A 10,097-nucleotide genomic window follows, 5' to 3' on the forward strand; every position below is an offset into this window, starting at 1 on the left:
GGGATCGTCGGTTCGAATCCTACTGAAAGAAGTCTGATGAGGAAATGTGGTGATTTCCGAAATAGCTATCACTCTACCAATGTTTTCAAATTATTGTTGCTTTTCCACAATAAAAATTTTCATTTAAAACGGCCTCGAGCTCAATATAAATTGTTGAATATATTGTTATAAAGGCCAAAAAAAAAATCAAAAACAAATAACTTAAGGACGAGCACACCTAAAAGTTAAACATTCTAAAAATAGAATTATTAGCAAAAACCAACAATACCAACAACCACATGATCAAGTGAATTGCAGCGGAATAGCTGCGCTTGATTGTGTTGGCATAACAAAAATGAAAATAGTGGAAAAAAGCAAACGATAATTTACAAGGCGTACTTAGCACGGTGCATAGGCAACTGGCTGAGTCAGTGGGATCGTCGGTTCGAATCCTACTGAAAGAAGTCTATGAGGAAATGTGGTGATTTCCGAAATAGCTAGCACTTCTACCATTTTTTCAAATTATTGTTGCTTTTCCACAATACAAATTTTCATTTAAAACGGCCTCGAGCTCAATATAAATTGTTGAATATAGTTTTTCCGAAATGTTTTAGTGCTAAAATATAGTTTTAGTCTTAAAATATAATAGATTTTATAATTCCAAAGGAAAAACAGTATCGACTTTTTTATGGGGAGTGATGCAGTCTAATGTACATATGTATACTTATATACTTACATACGATTCAGTTTCTCCAAAACCTCTGAAATTGAGGATATACATATGGGTCATTCCATACGTCGCATACGTGACAGTCGTACGTTTCAATATGATACAAACAAGGAATACCATTTGTTTTCTTTAACTTTTTCGGGGCATTGTATAGCACATAATTAGCTCTATATTTAACCAAAAAATTAAAACAATCGAACTGATTGGTCCTGAAATATAAGAATTTAAAGAGAATGTCGTTACGTGACAAAAAATGGAAGTAGATTTTTTCTTTTCTTACAAAATCGCAAAACTGCGAATTGTGGATGGCTATTTTCATGAAACTTATTTTAATATGATTCGGGGCAATTCTAGTTGTTTTTATAGTTTTTTGAATTAATGCAACTTGTTTCAATTTTCTTTTACAACCCCAAGTGTGAAACGTCACGTGACATAAATTTCCATCGTTGTATTTTTGTTAATATTGCTTGAAATGAATTTTTAACGCAAATAAAACATGTATTTTACATATGTAGAATATACTTTATATTTTGACTTCAACGCCAATTAAGGGTGAATTAGTTGGAAATCTATGACTTATTCAGCCTTATCATGAGTGTCATTTTCGCCGACCCGGTTCACTTTTCACTTTTGGTTTCCATGGTTTTACTATGGGCGGATGACAGATTTTCGGGTGAATTTTTTTTCAGGCGAAACTCAGGATAAGGCAGATTATGTTTCAACTACATACGCCAAATTCGAACCAAATCGGACCATAAATACAGTTTTTCGAAATATCTCAACCTTGGCGCCACCTAGGAAAGCCATTTTACGCAAACATGATTCTACTTACATAGCCAGTATATATTTAAAAAAGCAGACAAATCGGCCCGTAAATACATCTAACGTATTTTTAAGACTTTTATTTTTTTTTTCGTGGTGGACCTTCCGATGGAAAAACCCATATCTGTGGTCATAAGCAATAACCGCCTGAGTCGGCTTAAGAAAGATGTGAGGTTTATATGCTATCGTTTTCTGCAACTACAGTATATTTTGCTTAGCTGCACATCCTTCTTTGCACGAAAAACTTGTGCACTTAACCGAAAAAGGCACTTAAGCGAATTTTCTTTACTACTTCAATGAGGAAGGTATCCAAGTCCCTATGAAAGCAAATAATGGAGAAGCACTTACCACGTAGAAATTACTGCAAGCGAAATTTTTACCGAATAGTATCTAATTATCTATATAACTACATAAATTTATAGCCATTTTCGTTGTTCTGTGAGCTGAACAAAATAAATAAAAAGTTGTAAAATTAGGTAATTGTAGGGCCAGTGCAGGTAAATGTAATACTTTCTTTGATAATTGATACTGGTCGCATATTTTTTAAGGCAGGTATCGCCAATGNTTATTCAGCCTTATCATGAGTGTCATTTTCGCCGACCCGGTTCACTTTTCACTTTTGGTTTCCATGGTTTTACTATGGGCGGATGACAGATTTTCGGGTGAATTTTTTTTTCAGGCGAAACTCAGGATAAGGCAGATTATGTTTCAACTACATACGCCAAATCGGACCATAAATACAGTTTTTCGAAATATCTCAACCTTGGCGCCACCTAGGAAAGCCATTTTACGCAAACATGATTCTACTTACATAGCCAGTATATATTTAAAAAAGCAGACAAATCGGCCCGTAAATACATCTAACGTATTTTTAAGACTTTTATTTTTTTTTTCGTGGTGGACCTTCCGATGGAAAAACCCATATCTGTGGTCATAAGCAATAACCGCCTGAGTCGGCTTAAGAAAGATGTGAGGTTTATATGCTATCGTTTTCTGCAACTACAGTATATTTTGCTTAGCTGCACATCCTTCTTTGCACGGAGAACTTGTGCACTTAACCGAAAAAGGCACTTAAGCGAATTTTCTTTACTACTTCAATGAGGAAGGTATCCAAGTCCCTATGAAAGCAAATAATGGAGAAGCACTTACCACGTAGAAATTACTGCAAGCGAAATTTTTACCGAATAGTATCTAATTATCTATATAACTACATAAATTTATAGCCATTTTCGTTGTTCTGTGAGCTGAACAAAATAAATAAAAAGTTGTAAAATTAGGTAATTGTAGGGCCAGTGCAGGTAAATGTAATACTTTCTTTGATAATTGATACTGGTCGCATATTTTTTAAGGCAGGTATCGCCAATGTATAAATGTTAAAAATAATGCCTCTGATGCGCATTTTGGGGTAGGTATCTTAAATATACTGTACTATTCTATGTGTAAGTGAAAACTTCCATCTCGGTAACTAGGCTATTTAAAAAGTTATTGATAAAAATATTTTGGTTTCCCCATAAGGTTAATATTACAATCCAAGCCTTTAAAGCGTTTTTTTTTATCGAATTCAGGTTTTTCGACTTAGGCGATTATTGCTTATGACAACAGATATATTGCTTTGAACAAACAAATCGTACTTCGGGAATATTTTATTCCTTCGCGGTGCAAGCTGCTAACTATTTATTTCTAATGAACAAGAACATTTGAAAAAATTTCACTCTGGAATCCGTGCATAAATTTATAAGATTCCTACAGCTTTCAAACGCACAATTCAATTTTTATTTTATTAAAATGACGGATTTTTCGTTTCAAAATCTGTTTGAAAGATGTCATAATGCAAGAAAAAGTCAAATGGCTACATATATTTTAATAGTTCACCAGAATAGATTCAGTGTAATTAATTTGCATCAAAGCAATAATCTATACTAAAGTTTATGTACGCAGGTATGAAAAAACTCGTAACTTCTACTGTTTTGGTGTTTCCATTTTCAAATTTTTACAGCGTACTCCATAAAGTTTGACAACTATCCAGGTTGAAAAAAAAAAATCAAACAAGTTAGAAGTTAATAAAAAATATTAAAAATAAAAAGTGCGATTTTTTTATACCAATTTATTGTAAACTATCTCACACTCTCATGGAAAGCCGAGGTAATTACGCACATTTTGATACCTTAACTGATTTTCTCCGACAAATAGTTTATTAACTGCAAACTAATAAAGAAAGACACTTCTCCGTGAGTTCAAAATTTCGGGAATTTTTTTCGAGATTTTCGAATATAAAAAAATAGGTGTTTTNTTATAAGATTCCTACAGCTTTCAAACGCACAATTCAATTTTTATTTTATTAAAATGACGGATTTTTCGTTTCAAAATCTGTTTGAAAGATGTCATAATGCAAGAAAAAGTCAAATGGCTACATATATTTTAATAGTTCACCAGAATAGATTCAGTGTAATTAATTTGCATCAAAGCAATAATCTATACTAAAGTTTATGTACGCAGGTATGAAAAAACTCGTAACTTCTACTGTTTTGGTGTTTCCATTTTCAAATTTTTACAGCGTACTCCATAAAGTTTGACAACTATCCAGGTTGAAAAAAAAAAATCAAACAAGTTAGAAGTTAATAAAAAATATTAAAAATAAAAAGTGCGATTTTTTTATGCCAATTTATTGTAATCTATCTCACACTCTCATGGAAAGCCGAGGTAATTACGCACATTTTGATACCTTAACTGATTTTCTCCGACAAATAGTTTATTAACTGCAAACTAATAAAGAAAGACACTTCTCCGTGAGTTCAAAATTTCGGGAATTTTTTTCGAGATTTTCGAATATAAAAAAATAGGTGTTTTCTTTTTTTCGATAAAGAATGTAAAAATATATATTTCACCCAAAAAAAAATATTGATGTGTAAATATTGTATGGAATGACCCATATACACTTTCAAAAGTCGCTATAATATTTATTGCACGTATTTGTACAAGTTCAAAAGTCTCGCATCTTCTGATGAACTTAGAAAACTGCAAGAAATCGTGGTTGTTTCGGTGCCTAATTGAAGACGTCGTAAAAAAAGAAAGAAAGAAAAGAAGAAGAGAGAACGCGAAAAGCTAAAAAAAGCTAGCTATTGAAATAGCAAAAGTGAAAGTGAAGCTGTTCGGACGTGCACACGCTAAGCTCTGTACCAGTGCTAAATTCTTTATTTGTTTTGTGCGAGAGTAAAGCTATAACTTTTTATTTTTAATCTTACTCTGACACTTTAATAATGCCTTGTTCATGTCGGCAAAAAATTGAGCGTGGTCAGAATAAAATTCAGTGCTCTAATTGTAAGGAAATTTTTCACTTGAAATGTTTTAATTTANAAGCTCTGTACCAGTGCTAAATTCTTTATTTGTTTTGTGCGAGAGTAAAGCTATAACTTTTTATTTTTAATCTTACTCTGACACTTTAATAATGCCTTGTTCATGTCGGCAAAAAATTGAGCGTGGTCAGAATAAAATTCAGTGCTCTAATTGTAAGGAAATTTTTCACTTGAAATGTTTTAATTTAACGCAAACTGATGTTGATTTCCTACGTAAATCTGACACTGCTTTTTTTTTACTGTAATTGTGCCAAAAGGCGCACAGATTCCATTCGGACTTCGCCCCACTACATTCCGCATCTACATCTTTAACAAGTGTGGGTAACTCTCTTTCTGCCGATGCANAATTTTTCATTTGAAATGTGTTAATTTAACGCAAACTGATGTGGATTTCCTACGTAAATCTGACAGTGCATTTTATTGCTGTAATTGTGCCAAAAGGCGCAGAGATTCCACTCGGACTTCGCCCCCACTACATTCCGCATCTACATATTTAACGAGTGTGGGTAACTCTCTTTCTGCCGATGCACAATCCGATCATCCAGAAAAACAACAGAAGCCGGCTGTCTATTCGACTGTAGCTACACAAACACAAATCAGCGAACAACCGAAGTGCAATAAACTGCAATCAACTATCAATGTTCTTAGTGAAATGGTTGGCCTCAAAGCCGAGAATGTGCGTTTGTTTGCTTTATTACAGTCGATGCATGACGACAAGAACATCTTGCTCGGAAAAGTCGAGAGTCTTCAAATTCGTGCTATGCAGAGCATGTTGAGACATAACTTTGCTTCTCCTGCAGTGAGTGTTGGCGCTGTTGATTTGCCTGATTTCTCGCCTGTTAATACTCTTAGAAATTGCCCTCTCTCTACTACTGCTTCTCCCGACGCGTCTACTTCAAACGCTGTCGCTGCCGCTGCTGCTGCTGATGTATCTATCGGTAATTCTCTTTCACCTGCTAATTCGCTTCTGTCTACTGCTACGCAACGCTCCAACGCTTTGTCAAATAAACGAACTAATGTTTTGTCTAAGAAATCCGACGCGTCAACTTCAATCGCCGACGCTGCCTCTGCTGCTGCTGGCGGTTCGTCTAAGAAATTATCTTATTCTGACGCTGTTGTTCTTGGCGCTACTGTACTAATGCCGGCACCGAATTCATCGTCTTCTACCGTTCACGCATCTGAGTTGAAGCAGCGTACCATTGCTGGCTCCAGCTCAAACTCTGAATTGAAAGTTGCTGATAGTATGAAGTGGCTGCACTTATCATCATTTCAGCCATCTGTCACTGCTGATGACATAATTGAGTACGTATCAAATCATGCCAATATTAGTAAGGGCCAGCATTTATGCAATCATTTAATCAAAAATAATGTTGATCATAATTCCATTCGGAGAGTGAACTTCAAACTTGGTGCTCCAAGCTCGTTCTATGCAAATCTGATGTCAGCTGATCTTTGGCCGGTGGGTGTAAACGTACGTCCCTTTCGTTTTTTACTGAGAGGGGGAAACCAACAGAAAGCTTTGTAACGAACTACAGAAATTCGTCACAATCTAAAAAAAAAATTAATGTCTACTTTCAAAATGCTTCTGGACTTAGAACTAAATCGCATGAGGTTAAACGTTATAGCTCGCAGTTGGAGTACGACGTCTTTGTCATAGTTGAGACATGGTTAAATGATAATTTCTCTGATGAGTTTTTTGACAACAATCCTTTTGTCGTCTATCGTAACGACAGAGATTCCAATAAAACGGGTCGTGCTAGAGGTGGTGGGGTTTTAATTGCTGTGCAGCGCAAGTATCGTGCGTCGCTGATAACACTGGATAATGACGACTCCCTACTAGACCTGCTGTGTGTCAGTGTGACCAGCTCTAATTTATCTGATACGTTATTCATAGTTGCCTCATACATTCCACCTAATAGTGCGGATAATCTGTATAGTGCGCATGCTGATAACATTGTATCCTTAGCTGTTAATAAATGAGGTGACAATTATATCTTTATATTGGGAGATTTTAATCTTTGTAATCTTAATTGGTCTCAAAACTATTGTAACTCTGGTCTTATTCCTACTAATATCTGCACCCTATATGAATCTCATTTTATTGATAATAAATTATGTTTAAATCTACTTCAAGTAAATAACTTCAAGAACAAGCTCAATATAATTTTGGATCTAATCTTTGTCAGTGATACCATAAACTTTAGTGTGTCTGAGTGTCTCTCTCTAGTCTCGCCTCCGGATATGCATCATGTTCCTTTAGTACTCAAGGTTGAATTCTATGAGTTTGCCTCTGGAAGCACCAGCGATAAAATTGCTTTCAATTACTCCTTATGTGATTTTGTGAATCTCAACAGTTTATTCGCCGAAGTCAGTTGGGAGGAACTGCTCTCTAGTACTGATGTCTCTGAATGTTTTGATACTTTCAGATCAGTTGGATACGAAGTGTTTAAAAATAATATTCCTGTCCGCAAAAGAAAACCATAGAAGCTACCATGGTACACTATGCGTTTGAAGAAGCTTAAGAATCTTAGGAATAAGTTCCTTAAAAAGTTTAAATCCACCAATAACCAGTTGTTTTATGACAAGTATCGCCAATATCTGAAAGAATTCAAATTGTTTAGATAAATTTTTATACAGAAACTATATCTTCAATTTCGAAAATAATATTCATTCAGACCCTAAGGCCTTCTGGAAATTCATAAAATCAAAAAAAGGGTGCTCCACAATACCATCCACAGTATTCTTGAACGGAAAATTCACACGCAATCCTCCAGAGGCTGCTAACTTACTTGCTGATTTCTTCAAATCAAACTATGATTGTGAAGATGACCTTTCCTGGGATGCTTTCTCATCTGGCTTTAAGTCCACATGTGGTTTCGGATTACTGACTCTCTCAAATGATGATATTTCAACTGGAGTCTTAGAGCTCAAATCCTCTTCCCAAACGGATGTGGATGGCCTCTCGGCTCTCTTGTTAAAAAACTGTGCTGCTATGGTACTTCCGTTGAAAATCATTTTTAATAAATCGCTGTCTTTGGGGGTATTCATTGATGCCTGGAAACTGTCATCCATAACTCCTATCTTCAAATGCGGGAATAAAAATTATGTAACTAATTATAGACCGATCTCGAAACTTTCCAATGTGTCTAAGCTTTTCGAATGTGTCATCAAAGACAAGATATATTTTTCTGTTAAGAGTCTAATTTGTCCGAATCAGCATGGGTTCGTCTCCGGTAGTTCTATAGTCACTAATCTGGCAGTTTTTAGTGAGTACTGTATCTCTACATTTTCTGCCGTATATCAAGTTGATTGTATTTACACCGATTTTTCTAAAGCCTTCGATAAGGTTTCACATGCGATCTTGATTGACAAACTGGCTTCCATAGGTTTTCATTCTACTTTTCTGCAATGGCTTAGGTCTTATCTTAAACGTAGGCACTGTGTTGTTACTGTGGATGATACTTAATAAGAACCTTTTATTGCTACTTCAGGTGTTCCACAGGATAGCATTCTAGGTCCATTGCTTTTTGTATTGTTCATTAACGACATTGGTTCTAGTTTCTCCTTCGCTAATTTTCTTTTGTACGCAGATGATTTAAAAATCTACTAAATTGTTAAGAACTCCGCTGACTTATTGAAACTCCAATCCGAGCTGGATAATTTATATTCGTCGTGCTTGAACTCACATCTTTTTTTGAATATTAATAAATGCTTTTATGTTTCGTTCTCTAAGTCACGTAACTTATTAAAAACTGGATACAGCATCTCTAATTGTAGCTTGCAGGCGGTAAATGAAATCAAGGATCTTGGTGTTGTCTTTGATACTAAATTTTCATTTACCAGCCATATTGATTTTATTAATTCTAAAGCTTATTCAATGCTTGGCTTTGTACGGCGGAATAGCTCTGAATTTTCCGATCCTTACACTTTAAAACTTCTATATAACTCCCATGTGCGATCTCACTTGGAGTATGCAGCAATAATCTGGCGTCCTTTTCACCAGTTTCATATTAATAGGATTGAACGAATTCGGAAGGTGTTTCTCAAAATCGCCTTACGTTCAGTACGCTTCTCAGATCCTCTACCTTCATATAATGCGCGCTTATTGCTTATCAATTTGAAAACGTTGGATAAAAGGAGGTCAATATTATCTTTAATTTTTATTTTTTGCATTGTCCAAGGAATTTCTGACTGCCCACAGCTTTTAGGAAGAATAAATTTTAATGTTCCGCGGTATCTTCGTGCCTCCCTCCCATTCTATGCTGACAATGTGAGTACAAATTATGCCCGTAATGCGCCCATCGCGCGGGCTCTTAATGAATTTAACCAGATTTCCAGTTCTATCGACCTTGATTTTTCGTTGCCGAGAACAGCCTTTACTAACCTCTTAAATAAAATACCCTAGTTTAAGCTTTATTGTTATATAGTCTGTAAGAAATTATTGTTTCATAGACTAATTGAATTGAATAAATAAATAAAATAAAAGTTATTGTTTCAAATCTCGCTATATTAATTTTTTATATATAAAATTAGCAAAATGTACCATACTGCGATTTTGTTAATGTTATTAGGTTCTTATTTATCCAAATTTTCAGATAATAAAGAAAAAAGATAAAGTTTGGATTTTACTTGTTGTAGACGTTTTTTTTATGTAGTTATGGCTTACTATTATAAAATCACATAACGCTGTTTGCAAGTGGACTACTCAATTGTGGCATGCATTGTAAAAGTTGTAGAAAGGGGAAAAAGCAGCTTTGGGAAAGGTCTTAACATAAATATAATTGATTTGTGTGTGTTATAGGCATGTGTACATATATAAATCGAAATTGTAGAGTTGGTCTTTTAAGCAATACCTCATAACCCACACTGTCACTTATAAAAGATGTATGCATAGCAAGGTTTGAACCAAAAACACATTTGATCTGGGCAAATTAAATTGTAATTTAAATTTTGTTTCTCTGATTTACTTAGGGCCAATTTCACAATGAAAAACTTAAAGTTCCATTTTACAAAAGTTTCCTTTTAGTTAAAGTGTAATTTAAAAGTACTTTAAACAAGAAGTGTTTTCATAATACAGTGGCAATTGAATAATAACAAAAGGTTCATTTAAATGAAAATCACAAAGTTCTCAATGCTGATCTCAGCAAAATTGCATCAGCTGATTGTCATAAATATGTATTCTTTAATTTTATTATATTAGTCGGCCTTTATTC

General features: G+C 34.6%; 1 protein-coding gene across 1 annotated transcript; it reads left to right on the forward strand.

Moving 5' to 3' along the window:
* Window positions 1-5,144: 5,144 nt before the first annotated feature.
* On the forward strand, window positions 5,145-9,356 carry LOC108367261 (uncharacterized). The gene is made up of 2 exons (XM_017621851.1): window positions 5,145-5,209; window positions 5,395-9,356. Exon 2 carries the CDS (start codon window positions 5,537-5,539, stop codon window positions 6,407-6,409), a length of 873 nt encoding a protein of 290 aa, XP_017477340.1. The 5' UTR covers window positions 5,145-5,209; window positions 5,395-5,536; the 3' UTR covers window positions 6,410-9,356.
* The last annotated feature ends 741 nt before the right edge of the window (window positions 9,357-10,097 follow it).

Source organism: Rhagoletis zephyria, unplaced genomic scaffold, assembly GCF_001687245.7.
Source record: "Rhagoletis zephyria isolate East Lansing unplaced genomic scaffold, Rhagoletis_zephyria_1.1 Rzeph_scaffold_02608, whole genome shotgun sequence".
Taxonomy (NCBI): Eukaryota; Metazoa; Arthropoda; class Insecta; order Diptera; family Tephritidae; genus Rhagoletis; species Rhagoletis zephyria.